General features: G+C 47.6%; 1 protein-coding gene across 1 annotated transcript in view; it reads right to left on the bottom strand.

Annotated features, from left to right (window-relative positions):
* CTDP1 (CTD phosphatase 1) overlaps window positions 1-23611 on the bottom strand; it is a 936891-nt gene that overhangs the window by 717702 nt on the left and 195578 nt on the right. Inside the window, exon 6 of the mRNA XM_086965522.1 lies at window positions 16583-16673. Coding sequence (XP_086821648.1) covers window positions 16583-16673 — 91 coding nt within the window. The remainder of the gene's footprint in view (window positions 1-16582; window positions 16674-23611) is intronic.

Genomic DNA, 23611 nt, shown 5'->3' with positions numbered 1-23611 from the left:
AAAAAATGGTTCTTGTATTGTAAAAACGTGTATTTCACTTACTCTTCTAAGAGGTAATGGCAACAAGGAAAGCCGTTTTCCATGTTAGAAATTGCAGTTCACATTTATGTAAAGGCTCGAACGGGGTCCCATGAGCCTTGTGAGTACTAAATTTAGGTTCCACATTGGGGAAGGTGGTAACCTTGGTGGGATTATTCTTTTTACTCCCTCCATGAATGCTTTTATTGCTGGTACTCTAACAAGAGACAGGTGTTGTCTATTTTGTAGATATGCTGCAATTGCTGCAAGGTGCAGGCGTATGGAAGACTATGCCAAGTTAGACCTTTGTAAATGTAAAAGGTAACAGATGATATTTTGGATGGAAGCATCCAGTGGATCAATGTGATTATTTTTGCAATAAATTTCAAATCTTCTCCATTTAGCTGCGTGACACGCTCTATTAGTGGGTTTTCTAGCCTCTTTAATGATATTCATACAGTCTGGTGGTAGATTTTGATAACCAAACTCGAAGACTTCAGGAGCCAGATTTCCAAATTCAGTTGGCTGGGATCTGGGTGTCTGATTTCTCCATGGTTCTGTGTTAGCAGGGATGGTGTGAGGCGTAGCTTTTGAGGCGGAGCTAGAGACAGTTCTCGTAGTGTGGTGAACCACGGTTGGCGTGCCCATGTGGGAGCTGCTAGTATCATTGTAAGAGACTGTTGTCTGAGCTTGCGCACTACTAATGGAATGAGTGGGAGAGGCGGAAAAGCGTAGGCAAATCTGCCTGACCAGTTCATCCATATCGCATTGCCTTCGGACTGTGGGTGTGGGAACCTGGCGGCGAAGGCTGGGCATTTTGTGTTTTCGTGGGTGGCAAACAGATCTATGTGTGGATGCCCCCACCTCTGGAAGAATGGCTGAAGAACTTGTGGATGTAATTCCCATTCGTGAATCTGTTGTGCTTGCCGACTTAACAGATCTGCTATCTGATTGAGGACTCCTGGAAGGTGCTCCACTAGCAGATTTATGTTTTGAGGAATGGCTCATCTCCAAATGTTCTGTGCAAGTTGGGACAGTTGCAGACAGTGGCAGTTTCTCCATGGGGGCGTTTGGGCGCCGCCCCGCCCTGCTTTCTCGCAGAAAGAACAAATGCTAGTTATCATATTATATAACAACCATTGTTTCTGTTTCTGCCTTCTCGCACGGCGAGAAAGCAGAACTTCCTTGTTTACAGTACTCGAGGGCAGGGGGAGTGGCTTGCCTGAGGCCGCCCAAACAGACAGTATTAACAACAGTGGGAAAGCCACTCCCCCAAGGCACTCCCCCCTGCCCTCAAGTAACTCTCCCTGTTCTCTCTGTATGCTGCAGTAGCAGCATACAGAGAGAAAATGACGTAGCCTGGGGCAGCCGGCCGCACCAATCAAGAACGGGGCGGTGGAGAGGGAGGCTGCCTGCTGCGCCGCCTTCCTGATGACGTGCTGCAGGACAGGACTTGAAAACGAGGACGGCGGGAATCGGGACGGCCGACGGAGTCTCCGGACAGTAAGTAAGTTTATACTATTCTATTTTAAATATATTTGTTGTATGTTTCCAAACCCCTCCCGCCTCCCCCCTCATCCCCTCAGGACCCCATTTCCACCACCCCCCGTAATGCCGGCGAGAAGTACACTTTACAGCGCGGTCCCAGGAATGTTTACTGCGTATTAAATTAGAATGCAAGTAAGTGTTGATTTGATGGGCTGAGGACATACATAATAATGCATTTAACTAATAGCGAGCCGCCGGGCTGCCGGTTCGGCGGGCTCTCTCGGATTACGCGGCTAATTGCTTGCCTTTACAGGGCTCAGGGCTGTCATGGATAGCCATGCATATTTCATCCTTCCCGAATCCCAAAGACTTCAATTGCCCCCTCTCGTGTCGCTGCTGTAATATGTAGCAGGCCGGCCAAAGTTGGGTGTAGTTAAAGCATCGACTCTGCACAAAGCCGGGGGGTGCCCGGCCGGGGAGCAGGCCCGCTCACAAAGAGGTAACACAAGTCCGCAGACTTGGATGTCACTTCACAATTACATGATTAAAAGGCTCAACATACGATAGTCGTTTGTTTTACTTTTACACCTCCCTGACACTCATTGTGCAGGCTGACTTCATGGCACAGGCAATATTAGCAAACAGCACTATTCGGGGCTGTGTGTGTGTGTACAGGGGATAAAAATACTACACCACGTAATCTGTCATTTATCCCATGAGAGCAGAATTCCAAATTGTGACACATGTCAAGAAGAAAAAAAACAAAAGAGGCCCGTGCTTTATGAAGTGATACACTTTGCATTTAAACACCATAGTCAGGTTATCTCGCTTAGCTTGCAACATAACACTCATCCACCACGACTTTTACGCCCTACCACTTTCAAATGTCACCAGCTGCCACTGGTTGCAGAGAGTGCCCCCCCCCCCGTTTTTGTATATAGTACATGGCTGCCATAGTGTCCGTCCGGATTAAGACAGCTTTGTTTTGTCCTTGAAGTTGAAAAGTCTTGAGTGCTAGGAATATTGCTAGCAGCTCTAGGTGGTTGATATGGAACCTTTTCTGTTGAATGGTCCATTGTTCTTGAGGTGTGTGATGTAAGAGATGGGCTTCCCACCCAGTGAGGGATGAGTCTGTTGTAAGCACTACTTGTGGAACAGGCTCTAGGAACAGCAGCCCCTTTGTCAGGTTTTTGGTGTTGCCCAATTGCAGAGAGCAATATGCGCAGCTGTCCACCAACACCAGGTCCTATAGTTGACCTTGAGCTTGGTTCCACTGTTGTGCTAAGCACTCTTGTAGGGGACGCATCTGTAGTCTTGCGTGTGGTACTAGGAAGATGCAAGATGCCATCATGCCTATTAGTCTCATGAACACCCTGGCTTGTAGAGACTGCTGGTGGTGAAACTTGATGACTAAGGCTTGAATGCTCTGTATCCTGGCTGTGCTGGGATACGCTAGAGCTGTGGACGTATTTAGTGTAGCTCCTAGATACTGATGTACATGTAAAGGCTGTATGTGCGACTTGGTGTAGTTTATTGTGAATCCTAAGTCGTGCAATGTTTGAATCATTTGCTGTGTGTGCTGGACACACTGATTAAACAATTTTGCTTTTATTAGCCAGTCGTCTTGGTAAGGGAAGACATGTATCTGGTCTTCTGAGATGTGCTGCTACTACTGCTAGGCACTTTGTGAATACTCTTGGTGACGTGGTTACCCCAAATAGAAGGACTTTGAATTGATAATGTTGTCCTTCTAGTACAAACCGTAGATACTTTCTGTGAGCAGGATGTATGGGGATATGGAAGTAGACGTCCTTTAGATCTAGTGTTGTAAGGAAGTCGCCCTGTTGTAGTAGTGGAATCACCTGTTGTAAAGTGATCATATGGAAATGATCTGATTGTATGTAGCGATTGAGGGGCCCAAGGTCGAGTATTGGTCTCAGTGTCCAGTCTTTTTTGGGAATTAGAAAATACAGCGAGTAAACCCCCATTCCCTGTTCTTCTAAAGGAACTATTTGAATAGCACCCTTCTGTAGAAGTGATAACACTTCTTGTCGAAGCAGAGTTAGATGGTCTGTAGATATTGGACACTGTCTCGGAGGTATGTTTGGAGGTGTTGCTGTAAGTTCTAGGCAGTAACCATGTTGGATAATCGGTCTTACCCACTTGTCTGTTGTAATGGAGTTCCAGACAGGCAGGAACTGTGTTAATCTGCCCCCTACAGGAGTGGTATGCTGTGGGGAGAGCAGAGGGAAGTCATTGCTTGGTGGTGGAAGAGGATTGATTGTTATTAATACCGCGACCTCTTCATTTGTTATTGTTTCCTCTATATCCTCCTCTAAAGTATCCTTTATTGGAGGAGGTTTGTGACTTAAAAGATGATGTAGTGTTTGCTCCAGTCTGCTTGGAATCTCCTCTGTAGGAGGAGCGACGAAAGGAACCTCTATTTGGTGTAGAGTGTAAAGCTCCCATAGACTTAGCCGTGTCAGTGTCTTTTTTCATCTTTTCTAGTATGTTGTCTACTTCAGGACCAAATAATTGGTTTTGATTGAAAGGCTGGTTTAAAATGGTAGTTTGCACCTCTTGTTTAAACCCTGAAAGGCGTAGCCACGCATGTCTCCCAAGTATGACACTGGTGTTTATGGCTCTAGATGCTGTGTCAGCGGCATCTAGTGCACATTTTATTGAGGCATTAGATATTATCTTGCCTTCTTGTATAAGGGAAGTTTCTTGATCCTTGTACTGATCTGGTAGATGTTGAAGTAGTTTTTCTAGTTGATTATAATGAGCCCTATCATAACAAGAGAGGAGGGTTTGTGTATTTGCTATAGGCCACATGTTTGCTGCTTGTGTAGCTACTCTTTTCCCTGATGCATCAATTACCTTTGATTCTTTATCAGGTGGGGGCGCTTCTCCTGATGTTTGAGAATTAGCCCTTTTTCTAGCATTGGACACCACTAATGAATCTAGTTGAAGGTGTCCTTTAATATAGACTGGGTCTGTAGGTGCTAGTCTATATTTCTTTTCAATTCTAGGATTTAAAATTCTTGTGGGTACAGGATCTTTAAATACTTCTGGAGCATGCTTGACTACTCCCTTAATCATTGGAAGAATTTGAGCAGTCCTCTGAGAGTGCTCAAAGGTGTCTAAGAGAAAATCCTCTTCAATATCGTCAGAATGCCTAGACACTCCATGGTAAACAGCAGCTCTGTTTAACAACTGACTAAAACTAATTGGGTCTTCTGGAGGGGAAGGCTTTGATGGGTATGAATGCGGTTCTGGAACGACAGGCATATTCTGTGGATTTGGAAAATCATATATGGGTACCTCTGTTGAATTTGAATAATTCCATATTCCCTCATCTATGTGGTATGAGCTAGGCTCTTCCTAATCCTCCCTTCCCTCTAAGTTATATTCATCATCAATTTGCTGTGAGGAATGTGATGATACTGGAGATTGTGCAGGAGATATATGAGGTGATATGTGAGGCGGTATAGGAGAAGGAGGAAGAAGAGGTATAGGAGAGGAAGGGTGCACAGAGGATGTTGCACAGTCCTTCTTGGCAGACACCACATGAGTCTGAGGTGCATCTGCTGGTCTCTTCTTGTGAACTGTAGTGCCCACATGACCTGTCTTTGGGTCTATATAGATCTTCTTTTGTTGAGGATCTGGTGTAAAAAGTTCCTCCTCTTCTACAACCTTCCTGGGCTTCGATTTTTTCGGCTCCGGTGGAGGTTGTGTTTTTTCTTTAGCATTGGGCGGTGTTGTAACGTCCCGTGGCAAAGTTTTCGGTGCCGAAGGTGTTGTTTTCGGCTTCATAGGCGTATTCAAGGTTTTGGTCACCTCGGAATCAGGCTTTTTTGTCTTCGGCACAGATGATGTGGAAGTGGACGTCTTCGGTATCAACACTTCTTTATGTTTCGGTGCCGGTACGATTTTTGGCTTCGGTGCCAAGGTGTCTTTATGTTTCGGTGCCGACAGTAGATGTTTACTCTGTGTCGAGGCACTAGAAGGCTTTGTTGATTTCTTCGGAGCCGGGCTCAATAGTGGGGCGGTCGAAGTGGATTTTCGGTCTCGACTGGGCCCCTTGGGTGGAGAGCTGACCTTTGCCTTCTGTTTGGCCAGAGTATGTGGTGCAGGGGCAGTAGTACTCACGCGCTGACCCGATGGAATGGAGTCATCTGAGTCGTTTGCCTCTGATATGATCTGGAGCTCCGGAGAGTCTTCTTCGGGAACGAGGAAAACCTCTTCGTCGAAGATATCCTCCGGTGCTGGGGCTCATCTCATCTCGTGTCGACTAGCCCAACGATCCCGGATGGTTTTCTTCGATCAGAAGGACGCACAAGCCATGCAGGTCGACTCGTTGTGTTCCGGCGATAAGCAGAGGTTACAGACCTCGTGGTGATCGCTATGTGGGAATTTTGCCTGGCATTTCGGGCATTTCTTGAACGGAGTTCTCGCCATGTGGTGTAGGCCGTACGGCATCGATAGGCCTAACGGCCCACTTCGATGACTGGAATGGAAGTTATGTCGTCGAAAAGCCTCGTCTTCGATGTCGAAGGTAGTTTGTTGAAGTTTGTGGAAGTTCTGCGCTTCAAAGTTGCTGAAAATGTTTTTTTCTGGCCGGAGCGGAGAAACTTTCATCCGAACCCAGTGGCGGAAAAAACAATCTAATGATGGAATTGATGCCCATGCGCACTGTTGTACAAGGGAGGAGTCACCTATATCATGACTACAAAGACTTCTTCCAAGACAACAACAACCTGCAATCATCCGAGCCCAACACCAGGTGGTGGTCTAATGCTAAGGTGTACAATCTGCAGCTCATATACCTCAAACATAGTGTTTCGGTTTAAAGATAAGAATTTGGTAGTGGAGTGAAGGTTCTGGGGGTAGACTCGGCTGTCCCCCAGGGTCAGTGATGCACTCTCGTTACACCCTCAGCGGCACTAGGGCGGCCAGGTGCAGAGTGTTGAGGCCCAATATTATCCAATGGGGGATAGGACGCCAGCGGTTGGTGGCTGCTGAAGATGTGCTCCTGGACTTTAGCTCAGGGCAAATGGGGAATCAAGCCAGCACAAAAGGTGCACCCTCAGCCGTGCTGGGGGGGGCCGGGTGCTGAGGTCCAATGTTATCTAATGGGGGATAGGGGTCCTACGGTTGGTGGCTGCTGACGAGCAGGCCACTTGGTTGTGGGAGAAAAGCTCATGGATTTCAGCTCAAGGCAAATGGGGAAACAATGTAGCACCATAAGTACACCCTCACGGGCACTAGGGCAGCCAGGTGCAGGGTGCTGTTTCGACGTCAGGCGTCCTGTTTTCAATGGGGAATCTCTGGTTTGCAAAGACACTGAAGGCTTGGGGACAAAGGTCTTCTGGGTGTGACCACCACTTCGATAGGTAAATTGGGAAGTTAGGGGTTGTTAGACACTGAGGGTTTGGGCCCCCAAGGCAGTGGGGCGTCATGTGCAGGGGTGCCTTTTGGAGTAGGATCATCTTACCAGCTCCTGGTCGCAGGTGGAGGAACCTTCTGGGTTTAGGCTGCAGGCATTGGCTGGAGGTTTGAGACAGGTCAAGGGTCGCCGGATCTCGGGTCAGGATCGCCGAGGTCACCTCCTTGTGGTGTTTGCCCACTTGAGCTCAGCCCGTGGCGGCAGGTGCAGAGTGGGGCTGATTCGCAGTATCTGTCCGGAGCCAGAGGTTGCAGATGAACAAATCCGGTGTTCACAGAAGACAAAGTCTTTGGGGTTGAAGGCAGGCAGGTCCACAGAGGATTTTGAGGTTGCTGGCTGCCAGACACACCGGGATTTCGCAGGAGCAAGTTCAGGGTGGAGACAGGCCGGTAGGGCTGGGGCCAAGTAAGCTTCATGGCTGTTCAGTCCTCCTTCTCCTTGTAGTTTCTTCTTGTCTGAGGAAGCAAGGTTCAGGGGTGCCCCTAAATACTTACAAGTAGGTAAAAGGCAGGGACCTATGGGTCCCTTCCCTGGGGTGGTTGCACCCCCTATTATGCCACCCTCTAGTGGGAGGGGGCATGAGCCTTTCCCTGGTTGGCTAAGGTCCCCCCATCTGCAAGATAGCGGGGACTGGGTTGTGCTTCTCCGTGTCTCCTCCACCTGAGGGGTGGAGTTGGCAGGAGGTGGGCACACCGCTCTTCCTCACTTGTTTTTCCCGCCAGTTCTCCCGCCCAAAGTGGGGGTTAGAACTAGTGAGGACCAGTTGCTGAAAGCAGCAAGGGGCCTGGGAAAGCTCACAAAGGAGGCAAGCCTTTGAAGCTTCCCCTTGTGAACCCTGACCATCCTGAGGGAGGAGGCTTGGCACCGCGTCCCAGGATGTGCATTGTTCAGGCCCCAGAGAGCAGCAGGCTCTCGAACCAGGGGTCCAGAAACGTGTGATGGTGGCAGCTGAAAGCAGCCACTCAGCCTGGACACTAGTCGTAGGTTAGTTTTCAAGGGGCATCTCCAAGATGGCCTATGTGTGCATTTTTCTCATTAAATCCCATCCTGGCAGCACTGTGGGTTTAATGTGCTGGGAAGTTTGATACCAAACTTCTCAGTTTTCTGTGTTGCCATTATGGCGCTGTGCAGTTCATAATGTCAAACTCCCAGCACCATATAGTCTTAATGGAAGCACTGCACTTACAATGTCTAAGAATATACTTAGACACTTCAGGGGTACAGGGCTCATGCACCTGTACCCTCACCACTGGTATAGTGCACCCAGCTAGAGGGGTGACTGATCTATGCCGGGGCAGTCGGTTGTAGGCATGGCACACATTTGTGTCAACTTTTCACTTTGTTCTGCCCAAAACAAACAGCCTGCAAAGGCATTGTGCGAGTTTAAGGGTACAGGACCTCTAAAGGTGGCACAATAAGTGCTGCAGCCTTCAGAGGCCTTCTCTGGTCACAGTGTCCTGGGTACCTGTGGTACCAATTACCAGGGGCTGACCCATGGCAAGACAGGTCAATTGGGTTTAGGCTTCATTTCAGTTTTAGGGAAAGAACATAGGCCCTGCGTACACGATTAGCAGGAGCCTAGCCCACACTCAGTCAAAGCACATCAGCAATTCAACAAAAAGTGGGGGCAACCGTGCAGAAAGAGGGCACTTTCTCACAGCCTGCACTTACATAGACGGAGAAAGTGAGGTTGAGCACTTTCTCAGCTGTCACCTTAGCATGGAACAAACTACTGCCCTCACCCTTTTACACTACCCAACACGGTAGACTTAAGATTCTTTTTTTTCTTAACATGTAGAATTGCTGTATAGACACAGAATTGTATTATAAATGAATCCCTTTATTTACATTTAAAGTTCTTAATCCGGTAGCAATTAGTGTCCTGATTAGTGGTGAACACAGTGATACTTCTAATCCCACCTATAGTTCTCGATATGTCTGCCATGCCTTCCAGATTTCCCCCCCTCCCGCGGCACCCCGTACTGTTATAAATCGAAAATTCTGCTTGCCAACACAAATCCAGATCTCTTTCCCATTCCTCCAGTGTCAAGGTGGTAGTCGCCCACCATTTCCTTGCTACATTACGCTCCGCTTCCACCGCTGCCAGTACCAACCATTGTTTTACGTGTCGTGGCCAGTTGTTTGCCTCCGTAATTAAGAGGAACCATTTAGGTTCTAATGGGACTTCCATGCCCACTACTTCCAATATTGTCTTGGCGATCTTGATCCAAAACTCCTGAAGACTCGGGCATTCCCAAAGAAGATGATAAAAGGAGCTCTCCTACCCACAGCCCCTATGGCAACTCACATTTTCACCTCTCCCCAATCTGTATAACACTGACCTGGTGTAGAACACTATGTAAAACTTTAAGCTGTTAAAGTCGGAACCTAGAATGGACGCTACCTCTCGGGCCCTGTAGTACTTCCACCCATTGCTCATCGTCCAAGGTACCAACATCTTTTTCCCATGCCAACCGCACTGTGCTCATGGGGATTGAGGCGTTATTGACTATCTTTTTATAAAATAGGGATATTGTCTTTTCACAAAACAGTTTTGTCAGTATCCTATCTTCTAATGGTGTGGCCTCTTTTAGTGTTTCTCCTTCAGTAATGTGTTTCTGTAGTGCATGCCCTGATTGGATATATTTAAACCATTCCCCTTGACCCATCATGTAATCTCTTCGCAACTCTACGAATGGAATGTATGCCCCTCCTCTCCAAATGTACCCTAGTGTCTCGATCCCTAGCAGTTACCATTTGGCAAAAACATCCAAGCTACAGACCTCCTTCAGAAAGTCCCCAGGAGTCATCCCTGAGATTTTGTTCTTTCATCCCAGGTACTTCATGGCCGCTTCCCATACCCTTACCACTGTTCTTGTATGTACGGGGAGGTGTTTATCGATTCGCTTCTTGCAAAGTAATGCTTGAGGGGTTGTGGCCCATAGTCAATCTATCCTCCCTATATGCTGGTTTCGCCCTGTCTTCGAACATCCAGCCATTGATGTTCACTATCTGTGAGGCCTAGTAGTAACTGCGAATATCGGGCAACGCCAGTCCCACTTTGAAGACCCCTCTCTGTAGCTTACTTAATGCTATGCGTGGGGCAGCCCAGCTCCACAATAGTACCAGAATTTCTGAATCTACTCTCCGAAAGAAGGAGGGAGGCACCTCGTATGGCGAGTTATGCAACATGTAAAGTAGTTGTGGAAGAGCCATAATTTTAAAGAGCAGTGCATCCCATCAACGCCTGTGGGAGCGTGCGCCACTACTTCGCGTAGACTGTAAGCCAGTCTAGTTGCCGCCCTAAATTCTGATTATGAAACTTGTTTGTATCCTGTGTGATCTAGATCCCCAAGTATTTAAAACCTTCCTCTTGTACGGGTACTGTACACCAGGATATTAAGATGAGGGGTCCTCCGGAGAGAGGAAATGACAATGATTTGTCCCAGTTGATCCGGTACCCTCAGTATTCACCAAATATATGGAAGATCTGTAGGGCGTGGTTGATTAATTGCCGCAGTTACTTCACGTTTAATAGAGTATCATCCACGGAGAGAGAAATTTGGTCTTCCCATTCGTCTCCTACAGGGATCCCCCAGATCAACGGGTCCCGCCGCACCCACGTCGCTAGTGGCTCCAGGGCCAGGGCAAAGAGAATTGGGTAGAGCGGGCACCCCTGCCTGGTACCTCTCTGCAAGGTAAACGTACGGGACACAACGGCATTAACCCTCACCCTGGCCAAGGGTTGATTATATTGAAGTTTAACCCAGGCGATAAATTTGGGCCAGAGGCCGCAATGTATCAGGACCGCATACAGATGGTTACATTCCACACTACTGAAAGCCATACTTGCATCTAAAGACAGGAGGGCTGCCAGTTGACCAGGGTGTGGCCTAGTTATATGCAGTATCCCAAACAGTCGACGAAGGTTCAACCGTGTACTTCGATGTGGCATGAATCCCAATTGGTCCGAATGAATGAATGTCTCTATCACCCCGGTTAATTTGGTGACCAGGAGCTTGGCAAGCACTATTACTTCAAAATTTCAAAGTGAAAGTGGCCTTTATGATCCACAACTAGTGGGTTGTTTTCCTGGTTTTTGTATTACTGTTAACACCGCAATTCGTTGGTCCGGTAGAAGTATACCTTCTTGCAAAGCCTGATTAAACATATTTAACATAGGTTCAACTGTTACATCCAACACAGCCTTATATAACACTACTGGCAGGCCATTAGGGCCCACTGCTTTTCCCCGATTGTAGGGCCCGTGATTCTGCACTCATTTCATCTACCGTTAGGTCTGTATCTATGCTTGCCTTAGCTTCCTTTCCAAGATGTGGCATAGAGATATCTCGCAGAAAAGCTCCACAATCCCCTGCAGAGTGCCTGGAGTGAGATGTGTAAATCTTTTCGTAGTATCAAGCAAGCTCCTCTGCTATCTCCACCCTGGTTTCATATTTATTCACATTCTCGTCGTGTAATCCGGGAACCCAGTTGCCTTTCCTCGGTCTCTTATCTAACCACACCAGTAGTTTATTGGCCTTATCACCTATGTGGTAGAGCTGGTGTTGTGTTGCCCACACTAGTGCTGTTGTGAACCATTTTAGGACACTATTGTAAATTTCCTGAGTCAAGCCCTTATATATGTATAAATCACTATGTCCTTATATAGGCATAAGAATCATAACCATATTTAGACATAGCTTATGCAGTCAAAATACGGCAGAGCTACTTCCACTAGTTCCGAAAATCGACAACGATTTCTTGGAAAACTCAGTTTCAACGACTAGGGACTTCCCCTTGCTTGAATACGGACTTGTCCAAGAACTCATCGTGTTTTCAAAGAACTGAGAGTCTTTAATGACGTTATTATGTCCACCTTTACGTCAAACTCGGCAACTTCAAGGTATAAATATGCCCACACTTGCCATAGCAAACACACGGTGGTTTGGAGCAGTTCGACTATCTACTTGCCTTACGTGCCCTGCTTCTGCAAGTGCCGAAGGAAGCAGACCCTCCAGCAGACGCACTGAGAGAGACGCTGTCTTTTCTCCTGCCGAGAAATCCAGCGCCAGTGTTTCCAAGCTACCCTTCCGGGTTGTTGGGAAATTGAGTCCTGTGCCTGACCTCCTTCATTCCAAATTAAGGTACGGAGCGGATTAGACCCCAAGAGAACTCTTGGACAGATTCTTGGCAAAGAATACTACATTTATGCTACACCTCACTTACTTCTTTCCTCGTACTAAGATTAGGTTAGGTACACCGGGGTAGGCGTATTTTAGAAGCACCAGTGGAGTACTTTTAGCCTCTGTTATTTATGTATGTATTTATTTATGGTTTAGGAACCATACAATTCTCTTACAGTATTATTTCATTCTACTCTTTTTACTGTACGCATTTTTTGCAACCCATTTTACGATTGTAGCAGTTCATTTCTTATGCTTGAAAAAGAAGACTGTTCAATAAATCCTTTTATTGAAAACGCCTGTCTTTCTATTTTCTCTGCACCTTTGATGAAACGAAGCATGCACGATTGAGTGAAATATCTATCTATTGTTTCCAGGACTGATGATCAGTTTTATCTTGGGGAAACAAAGTTGTCATGTTTATGTGGTTGTCAGAAACTAATCCCTTCTTTTTTATTCGAGAAAGTTTCTATTGACCTCTGAGCAATTAAGTCTAATATATTCGATAGGGACCTAGTCGACCTCAGTCCTAAATCTAATCTATAGGATATATTATTCCAATGCGCAAAGCCTATTGGGAATATAGGAACTACACTACAGTGCCATGGTGCTGACTTCAGCTAGGTCTTTGAGCTCTTTCTGTCGGACTCAGAGGAGGTGTCTCTCCTGATCTGCTTCGGGATCATTTCCCACTGTCTGAGCCTCCAGATTATATCTTTTTTGAGAGCGACACATTTAATGTATTTCTCTTTCTTAATGGCTCCTATTCTCGCCTGCACTCGATCTCTAATGACCAGTTTAAAGGCCTCCCCAGGTTCTCGTAAACGTACTGTTCCGTCCAGACCCATATTTCTTCGCTAAAGTCTTCATCTTTGAAGTACCAAGGTTTGATTCTCAGTGGCAGCATATAGTCCTTCCCCAGACCTACTAACTTTACTACTACTGGGGAGTGGTCAGATATCCCCCTAGCTATACGAGTCGCTTCTCTGAATTTTTCCAGTCCCGGGACTTGTGTAATGATATAATCTAGTCTTGAGAAGCTCCCTGTCGCCACAGCTAGGTGTGTTTGTTTCGTGTCGGGGTTTCAAGGTCATCAAATATCCCTTCGGGCCAGCACCTCCAGTACTCCTGCATGTGGCCTGAGAGTGTAGCCTCATCTATTTAAAGCCTTGCAATGATTCCCAATGAGGGGAGTCTCCTGGAGGAGAATTACATCTGGTGCATGGTGCTTTATAAAATAGTCATACTGTTGATCTTTTCAACTTTCCATTTAAGCCGTTAACATTCCAGAACCAGATCTTAATCGAGGACTGGGATGGTCTATGGCTCCCCATCTTCACATAGGTTCTCTATATAAGTCTCATTCTCCAGATGGGTTTCCCTAACTACTGCTCTGCTATTCTCGCTCTTGTGGTACAGTGCAATACTAAGGTAACTATCCACATTTTCCCGCCCTCCCTCTCCCCTCCCCCCACCCCACCCTGCTACCCTGCTGTTAAGGAAATCCCAAAACTCCCATCTGCAGAGCACCTGTCGCCCATGTACATACATTTAAGTTCTAGTAAATAGATTATGGGGCAGTCGATCTAGCAGGACCAACAAACAACTAGGTTATAATTTAACCCTCCCCGACCAAGCCCAATTTCAATTGGTAGTCCCTTATATATCTCAATTCAATGTCTCTGCCAACATTGTTCTTTCGTGCACCTCCCAAAGTCTTGGTGGCTCTGGACACCCTTCTGGTAGGCTCCAAGGCCGCCCCCTGCTTGTGCCTCACCTCCATACAAAGCCCCTCCTTCACTCATTTCGGTCTGCCCTCGTGATGCCTGGGTCATTAGGACTCCCAGAGAAAGCTTGCTGGTCCTGTTCGATTGCTGGCTCCCTCCTACCATTCGTTGATCACCTTCGACTGGTGCCTCAATCTTGTTTCTTTCTGCTTGTGCGCCAGCCCTCCAGCAAATCCCATGCTTCATCCGGTGTTGCGAACTTTCCTTCTGCTATTAACCTGAGTCTAGCTGGAAAGAGCATCATATTTGAGATCTCTGGAGCGTAGTTCTATTTTAACTATGTCAAAACTCCTTTGCCTCTGCACTTGGAAGCTTAAAATCCAGGAAAAACCTAATGGTAGAGGTCTCGTATGGGAGGACACCTTTTACTCTGGCCGTGTGGAGTATTGCAACCCTATCGCAGTGGTTGAATATTCTGGCAATTAGGGTCCGCAGTGGGTTACCTGGCATGGGAAGCGGCGCCGGAACTCTATGAGCCCTCACTATAGAGAAAAACTTTGAGAGGAGTGTGGGCTGCAACTTGTTGAGGATAAGGTACTCTAGGAATAGGTCCACGCTTTGCCCTTCAGCTCCTTCAGGCACCCCCAATGACCCTAATGTTTCTTCTTGCTCTCCCTTCCTGGTCTTCCAGCCGTGCTGCCATCTGCATCGCTTGTTACGTTATGGAGAGAACTTGCTATTCTAGCCATTTCGTTTTGGACTGAAGCTGGTTGATGTTAGTCTCTGCGTGGCCACCTGTCCGTTTAGTTTGGATAGATCAGCTCTTATTAGGGTGACCTCCAGCGAGAGAGTCAATTTTAGGTTTCAAGGAGCCTCTGAAGTCCCGTATTGCCGCCATGATCGCGGTGAGAAATGGATACCCTGCCTCCTCATCTTCTTCTTCTGAGCGGGGGTCAGGTAACTGCATAGTTGTCCATTTTATTAGACTGGACTTGGCCCGCCCCTCTTGGCTTCCCCATCTTCCTTATGGTTGCCGCCCGTCTAAAAGATCTGTGCCAAAGCGCTCAGGCTCTGGAATCTTCTCCCCTCCCCAAGCCAACTTCCAATCGTGTAGGGCCTTTCTTAATCACAGCATTTCCAAAGTTTCTGTTCTGCCAGGGAGTGAGGCTCTCACTAGATCTCTACCCTTGGACTTATTTTATAGGGTAGTAATTGCTTATTTCCCCATCCGGCTAGTTTCCATTGATGACAGTATATCACTATAGTAAACCTCCTGATGCTTGCACCCCCTCCCTCCTCCTCCGTGTGGCCTCCTGGATGCTTAATGAACACTCTGGCTCACCGCTTATATGTTTCGGACTCTCTCCTGGTCGTGACGCTGGTCGAATTCCCCCGTTGGTTGCAGCAGCCCGGGAAAATCGGCCTTCTCACCACCCCTTACAGGCTTCGCTTCAAGTCCATCCCCCGGATTGATGGCTCGCGATGGGCCCATAAGCAGCTGCTTTCCCCCGGGGCCACGTCTGGTTTGTCGCCTCTCTGTCTGGCTCAGCCCTCGCAGCTCCACTCACCGGGCTCCACCCACGCCTTCTCTTCCCTCCGCAGGGCTTCGGGTGCTTGGTCCCAGATCTTTGCTTTCCCCAATGTCAATTGGGTAACGGTTAATCAAGGCGCTCTCTCACCTCCGATCGCCGCTTCCATTTTGCAGTATTTGTACAGTCCCATAGGTCTTTCCGACACCGCAATCCCATCACCTATGGCGACGCTGGTCTAGTCCCAGCTGTGACCCCCGTGGATTCACCCTTCAGTTGCTGCGGTCACCCGTCTCCATTTTGGGACACCGGCTTCCTTGAATCAGCAATCCGGGTGCCAATAGGTTCACCTCTCCCGTTACTTCTTTCCGGGAAGGTCGATAACCACCAGGGGCCAGGATATTTTTGGGATTTAGCGGGCCTGGACGGGAGCTTCAGTACTCTACGGCCATCCTGGTCCGCGAACAAGCCACGCCCCTCACTTCAGATTCTTAATATCCAGTTACATACCCACCACTAAAAGAATCTTGGATGATCAAGCACTATTTTTGAAAAAACATATTATAACATAACACAACGTTAATAACGGAATTGCCGGAGTGGAAGGTGATAAAATGAAGAATCTGCACATGGTAAGTGGTAGCAGAAAGAGGTCAGGCAGAATGTAGGGTTGCCATTGCAATGGACACACACTTCCTACTTATGGGTTTACATGTACAATTCATTACGTTCCATTGGTCTGAATCAAATAATGAATTGAATTTAACTAAGACCACAAATCCACATGCAACAATTGGTATCAAATTAACGTCAAGGACCTGAAAAATTGTGTCCTGCTGACATGGAGTAATATGGTGAGGACGGTGGAGGGCCTCATTTAGCTTTCTAAAGGAACTTGGAGGTACAGAGCCAAAAAAGAAGGAAGAGTAGAGCCAGGCAACAAGATTTAAGAAATGTAACCCAACCCAGAAGTAAACAATTGTATTAGATGGGAAAAGAGCATTTGCTAAACTTTTACAATTACCTCTACAAAAACAGTCTATGCCCACCATTTCATTTTGAAAACGAAGCAAAAATGCAGGTGTAAAGATTATACCTGTGCTGAAGTGTTTATTACTTCAATTACCCAGAATACATAATTAATATGACAGACCAGTGATTAGCAAGATACCCAGATATACGTACCGGAGATTTCCAGTTTTAGAAAATGGATCAATGCATTCATCCCGTGACAATATCCGATGTGAAAAAAGTTTCTTTTCAGGGTCCAAAAACCCTACAATTAAGAAAATACGCAATAATAATTTCCTTCATAACATTTATTATCACACTTTTCTAGTGCTGGTTAATAGCTCCTTCTAAAGACCTACTGCATTCACCACAATCGTTTCCCACCATTGATAAGTTTCATCATACTTTTTTGTCAGTTGAGTAAGCCATTTGCAAAACACTTCAGTGAGACATTTGTTTATACTTCGTATGCATATTATTTCATATATGCAATGGTTAGTACAGCTGCCACGGCTACTCACAGAATATATTTTATAAACCGAGAAACCACAGACTGAAGACAGAGCAACAGAATAGCTGGGATTAAGGAATTAGTATCAGTGACACACAACACTAAGCTCCAAAAGGTAGGCAAAGGTCGGACTAAGCAACAAGCCTGATCATAAAGGGGACGTGGAGTAGAAGGTTGGGTACTAGGGAGGAGAAACAAGGTGAGAATACCTACCTGTGGCACAGAAGGAGAGACTGAACACCTGGTATGAGAAGGAGAATGCAAACCTCATACAATTGGAAAGCTAGACAACAGCAGTATAAATGGCGAGGTGGAAAGCACAAGGCTTTTGTCAGCAGAGTTTTTAAGGTGTGATGAGCAGCAACAGGGATGGATGGAGGAAAGATAACTAGAGGGAAGAGAAGAATGAGCAGTGGTGGGTACAGAATGAGTAACAAGGAGTCTTAGAACCAAAAGCTGGGCAGAAGACTAAATGTGAGAATGTATGAGCAACAATAAACTGCGACCTAGCTCCTTTGGCAGGGAGAGGGGCTAAGTGGGGTATCTAGGAGGGAGATGCTGAAGGCACAAGTTTGGAGAGGAAAGACTATGCAGCAATAGAGGAGGGAAGAAGAACAAGAGGTATGAAACTCAGCACTATGTGAAAAGACACGGTATAAAGCCAGAGAAGAGCCTATGCAGGGTTATCAAACCAAGAGGAGGTAGCAGACTAATGAGACACAGCTAACTATTAAACGATGGTGGTGAAACAGACCTACCATGGCAGCCAAAAGGCTAAACATCGAGGGCAAAAAAGACCTGCAATCCGTTTAATTCCAAATGTACATGATTTAGAAAACAACAAAAAAAGGATTCCCGTAAAAATAATTTTATTCACAACTTCCAAATATAAGTAATTATATACTCAACTTCAAAAATGTCACCATGTACCTAGACAGCAGTTTCAAATAGGTCTCTAATGCCTGGCGCACTAATATTACAGGCCTGGGATTAAAGAGTAATTTACTTCAATGTTGTAAGAGACAACCTTCTTCAATTGAGCCTTTGAGTAGATCGCTGAAAACCTACTCTTTGCAGGGTTATCAAATTAAAACTTTTCTAGTCCTGGAGGCTTCTTTTTAAAAAGCATCCTCTTCAGAGGAGCAAATTGAATTGGCTCAAGTCAAATGAACCAAGACTTCAACTTCCAGAATGCACCAACTGTTTACACCAGGGCTAGAAATAAGGTGTCCCGTGAACAGGAATCATGTGGTCTGCCATATACTATGCTTTAAAGGTCACAGAGACAATATGCTCTCTCCCGATAACATTTTGGGCCAGATGTGGGAAGCCGTTTAAAAGTCATTAAAAGGTAAGATTTGCAGAATTAGTGTTTGCGACTTCAAAAAGGCCTTTTCTCATGTACACATAACAAGAACACAATATAGGATAGCAACCAAATTCCATTTAGGTATTTGAAAGGGCAATGTTTAAAGCATCCTTTCCAAATATCGAATCGGATTGGTATGTCAATGTTTTGCAACTGACTTCCGGTCACAAAACAATCTTTTACCACCTCCTCAAAAGAGGTGGTAAAGTACTCGCAAACAGGGAGAGGGTGGGTCCCTTTGTGAATGTTTACTAAAACATTTAATAGTAGGGAGTGGTCCCATGGACCACTGCCTACTCCAGAAAAATGAAATGTACATTTTGTTATCCAAACTCATCATTAAGCATTAAGGATAATGTGTTGCTCTTGAAAAGAAAAAGAAACAAGCATTTGCAATGCAATAAGTCTTGCATTAGGAAAGTTTGAGCTATTGGTATTGTAAATGACAAATGTTTTATTTATGTGTTTGTTTTGAAAATAGCGAAATTAATAGCTTTGTCATTTACAATGCCAATAGTTCTAACTTTCGCAAATGTGACACCTATAGCATTTGTACTGCAATATGTGTTATATTTACGTGACTTAGATGTATTGATATTACAAATAATAGATTTTATTTTTTTAAATAATTAATACTTAAATAAAAGTTATTGTAATTTATAATGGCAATAGCTAAAACTTTTGTAAAATACTTTTGTGAAGATTATGTTCAGTGTATTTTATTGTGGCGAAAATCCAAGAACCGAAGTGAAATATTAACATCTTTTTGTGACATTTGTAATAAAGCTTGAAACATTGAGAGAACATATTTGAACCAGTTGTTGTTGAATGGTTGCAGAGATTCATACTGTGGTGGCGCTGAGTGATGTGGTGGCGACAAGTGATGCTGTGGTAGCGCATAGTGATGTTGCGGAGCCCCTGAGTGATACTGTGGTGCCCATGAGTGATGCTGTGGTGGTGTGAAAGATAGAGTGAGGGTGAAAGATAGATAGAGTGAGGGTGAAAGATAGACTGTAATTGCATTGTAATTGCATTTATATAGCGCTTACTACCCCTGACGAGGCGTCGAAGAGCTTTTTCGGCGGGTAGCACGCTACTCCGGGACCCACAGAGGATTAGTGTTGAATTAGTATAGTGAATTAGTATAGTGAAACATGCAAGTACATTTTAAGTGGTGGATAGGTTAATCAGTTATTTGGATATGAAATGATAGCAGAAGGATAGAGTAGGACAAAGGTTTGTATTTATTTATCGCTCGCTTGTTGACGCATGCTATTCAGGGAGCCTATAGAGGATTAGTGGTGAATTAATATGGTGAAATATGAGGTAATTTCAGTGGTGGATATTAGACTGTTACTTGGAGTGAGAAGGATAGCGGATGGATAAAAGGGGAAGAAAGATTTGCATTCATATAGCATTTGTTACCCCTGATGGGCGTTGAAGCGCGTTTAGAGTGAGGGTGAAAGATAGATAGAGTGAGGGCGACAGATAGATGTGTGTGGTTGTGTGTGGGTGCGTGGTTGGGGGTGTGGGTGTGGGGTTGTGTGGGTGTGGGGTTGTGGGTGTGTGGGGTTGGGTGTGTGGGGTTGGGTGTGTGGGGTTGGGTGTGTGGGGTTGGGGGTGTGGGGTTGGGGGTGTGGGGTTGGGGGTGTGGGGTTGGGGGTGTGGGGTTGGGGGTGTGGGGTTGGGTGTGTGGGGTTGGGGGTGTGGGGTTGGGGGTGTGGGGTTGGGTGCGGGGTTGGGTGTGGGGTTGGGTGTGGGGTTGGGTGTGGGGTTGGGTGTGGGGTTGGGTGTGGGGTTGGGTGTGGGGTTGGGTGTGGGGTTGGGTGTGGGGTTGGGTGTGGGGTTGGGTGTGGGGTGATGTTTGTGTGTGTAGTTGTGTGTGAGATTGTGTGTGAGATTGTGTGTGAGATTGTGTGTGAGGTGTGATTGTGTGTGTGTGTGCGGTTGTATGTGTATGTGTGCGTGATTGTATTTATGTGTGTGCGGTTAGAGAAGGGTGTACGTGGAAGAGAGCAGCAGATCAGCACAGCAGAAGAGAACAGGGAGTTGGAGAAGAGGGCGGGTGGAAGAGAGCAGCAGATCAGCATGGGAGAACAGAACAGGTAGTTAAAAAAGGAGGCAGTGGAAGAGAGCAGCAGATCAGCACAGGAGAATAGAAGAGAACGGAGTTAAAGAAGGAGGTGGGGTGGAAGAGAGTAGCAGATCAGCACAGGAGAAGAGAACAGGGAGTTAGAGAAGGAGGCGAGGTGGAAGAGAACAGCAGAAGAGAACAGGGAGTTAGAGAAGGAGGCAGGGTGAAAGAACAGCAGATCAGCACAGGAGAAGAGAACAGGGAGTTAAAGAAGGGGGCGGGTGGAAGAGAGCAGCAGATCAGCACAGCAAAAGAGAACAGGGAGTTAAAGAAGGAGGCGGGTGGAAGAGAGCAGCAGATCAGCACAGCAAAAGAAAACAGGAAGTTAAAGAAGGAGGCAAGGTGGAAGAGAGCAGCAGATCAGCAGAGGAAGAAAAGAAGAGAACAGGGAGTTCGAGAAGGAGGCGGTGGAAAAGAACAGTAGATCATTACAGGAGAAGAGAACGGTGAGTTAGAGAAGGAGGCAGGGTGAAAGAGAACAGCAGAATAGCACAGGAGAAGAGAACAGGGAGTTGAAGAAGGAGGCGGGTGGAAGAGAGCAGCAGATTAGCACAGGAGAAGAGAACAGGGAGTTGAAGAAGGAGGCGGGTGGAAGAGAGCAGCGGATTAGCACAGGAGAAGAGAACAGGGAGTTAGAGAAGGAGGCGGGTGGAAGAGAGCAGCAGATCAGCACAGGAGACGAGAACAGGGAGTTAGAGAAGGAGGCAGGGTGGAAGAGAGCAGCAAATCAGCACAGGAGAAGAGAAGAGAACAGGGAGTGAGAGAAGGAGGCAGGGTGGAAGAGAGCAGTAAATCAGCACAGGAGAAGAGAAGAGAACAGGGAGTTAGAGAAGGAGGTGGGTGGGAGTGAGGGAGGGCCATAGATAGAGGGAGTGAGGGAGGGCCATAGTTAGATAGAGGAAGTGAGGGAGGGCCATAGATAGATAGAGGGAGTGAGGGAGGGCGATAGATAGATAGATAGAGGGAGGGCGATAGATAGATAGAGGGAGGGCGATAGAGGGAGGGCGATAGATAGATAGAGGGAGGGCCATAGTTCGATAGAGGGAGTGAGGGAGGGCCATAGATAGAGGGAGTGCGATAGAGAGAGTGAGGGAGTGCGATAGAGAGAGTGAGGGAGTGCGATAGAGAGAGTGAGGGAGGGCGATAGATAGAGAGAGGGAGGGCGATAGATAGAGAGAGCGATAGAGAGAGTGAGGAGGGCGATAGAGAGAGTGAGGGAGGTCGATAGATAGATAGAGTGAGGGAGGGCGATAGATAGATAGAGGGAGGGCCATAGTTAGATAGAGGGAGTGAGGGATGGCCATAGATAGATAGAGGAAGTGAGGGAGAACGATAGATAGATAGAGGGAGGGAGATTGATAGGGAGGGCGATAGATAGAGGGAGGGCGATAGATAGATAGATAGATAGATAGATAGATAGATAGATAGATAGATAGATAGATAGATAGAGGGAGGGCGATAGATAGAGGGAGGGCGATAGATAGATGGAGTGAGGGCGGGAGAGTGAGGGCGGGAGAGTGAGGGCGGGAGAGTGAGGGCGGGAGAGTGAGGGCGGGAAAGTGAGGGCACGATGGCGGTAGAGTGAGGGCGGTAGAGTGGTAGCGTGAGGGAGGTAGAGTGGTAGCGTGAGGGAGGTAGAGTGGTAGCGTGAGGGAGGTAGAGTGGTAGCGTGAGGGAGGTAGAGTGGTAGCGTGAGGGCGGTAGAGTGGTAGCGTGAGGGCGGTAGAGTGGTAGCGTGAGGGCGGTAGAGTGGTAGAGTGAGGGCGGTAGAGTGGTAGAGTGAGGGCGGTAGAGTGGTAGAGTGAGGGCGGTAGAGTGAGGGCAGTAGAGCGGTGTGTGAGAGGGTGAGTGTTAGACGGGAAACCTGAGGGTTGGCCGAGCAAGGGGGAGAGGCCTCCTGGCGAGGGCCCTCTTCTCAGATCGTACGGACGAGTAACCACACCCCTACAGATGAACGCCACACAAAGATAGGTTCTTAACACTTTTATCGGTATTCTGTGGCAGGTTATCGTAACAAATACAGAAGGAACGGGATGCTGGGATCCCTTTAAACTTAGTCTTTGTGGGAAGCGGGTAGCGGGACAGTCTTGGTACCGGTCTGGTACAGGGATGCCTGATGCACAGCTCTCAATCCTTGAGCTGGAGGGTTCTCTGGTATGGGCCGCGGCAGCGCCAGCAGGACTCCAAGGATGGTTCACGAAGATGAGCCGCGGCAGCGCCAGCAGGACTCCAAGGATGGTTCACGAAGATGAGCCGCGGCAGCGCCAGCAGGACTCCACGAAGATGAGTTTGTCTCGGTGTCTCTCGACTCCAGGATACAACTGCCTTCCTGCTCTGGAGCTGCCCCAGTTATAGGTCTGGGGCCCTTTCATGTCCGGACCCTCGCACTTTGAGGTCAGAGGGTCCGGGATGTGCAAGTCCAGATACTCAGCAGGGGGGTGGAGCCAGCGCCCAGGGAGGCTGGGGGCGATCGACACCAGGCGGATGGGGGACCATCGAAACTCCTTCCCCCATCGACTCGTCAAGTGGTCTCTTTACCCCCCGGTTGGATCGTGGTGCCTCGATGTCGGGGCTTTGCTGGGCCTGAGGCTGGGGTCGGGCCGAGGCCACGAGGCCTGGTCGTGGAGGGTCCAAGATGGCGGCTGGGCCGGAGACGAGGGTCCGGGCCAGCCGAGTGGGTTGAGGAGATGAGGTCGAGCTCCGTCGGGGGAGATCTGGGGGCGGCCCAGAGGGGCGGCACTCGTAGAAGGTGGAAGGTGCCGCTCTTGGCCAGGGAACAGGGGTCGAGGTAGTCCAGGACCGCCATGCGGGAGGAGTGGAGCCACGCCACGAGGCCAGGTCCAACACGCGTCCCCCCCAGCTGAAGGCAGGGAGAGTCACCCATCTTCTTGGGTATTCTCGTCGCCGAGGCGGAAGAAGTGGGACAGGCAGTTTGCATTGGCGTGGTCGTTGCCGGGGCGATGCTCCACAGTGAAGTCCATCCCTTGCAGGGAGATGGACCAACGCAACAGCTTCGGATTCTCCCCTCGCATCTGCATCAGCCATTGCAGAGGTCGGTGGTCAGTTTGTACCCGGAAGTGGGTGCCGAAGAGGTAGGGTCGGAGCTTCTTGAGGGCCCACACCACGGAGAAGGCCTCCCGCTCAATGGTGCTCCAGCGCTGTTCTCGGGCCAGCAGACGTCGGCTAATG

This window comes from Lissotriton vulgaris, chromosome 4_1, assembly GCF_964263255.1.
Source record: "Lissotriton vulgaris chromosome 4_1, aLisVul1.2, whole genome shotgun sequence".
Taxonomy (NCBI): Eukaryota; Metazoa; Chordata; class Amphibia; order Caudata; family Salamandridae; genus Lissotriton; species Lissotriton vulgaris.
Note: the sequence above shows the minus strand (reverse complement) of the source record. Positions and strands in the feature narration are given on the sequence as shown.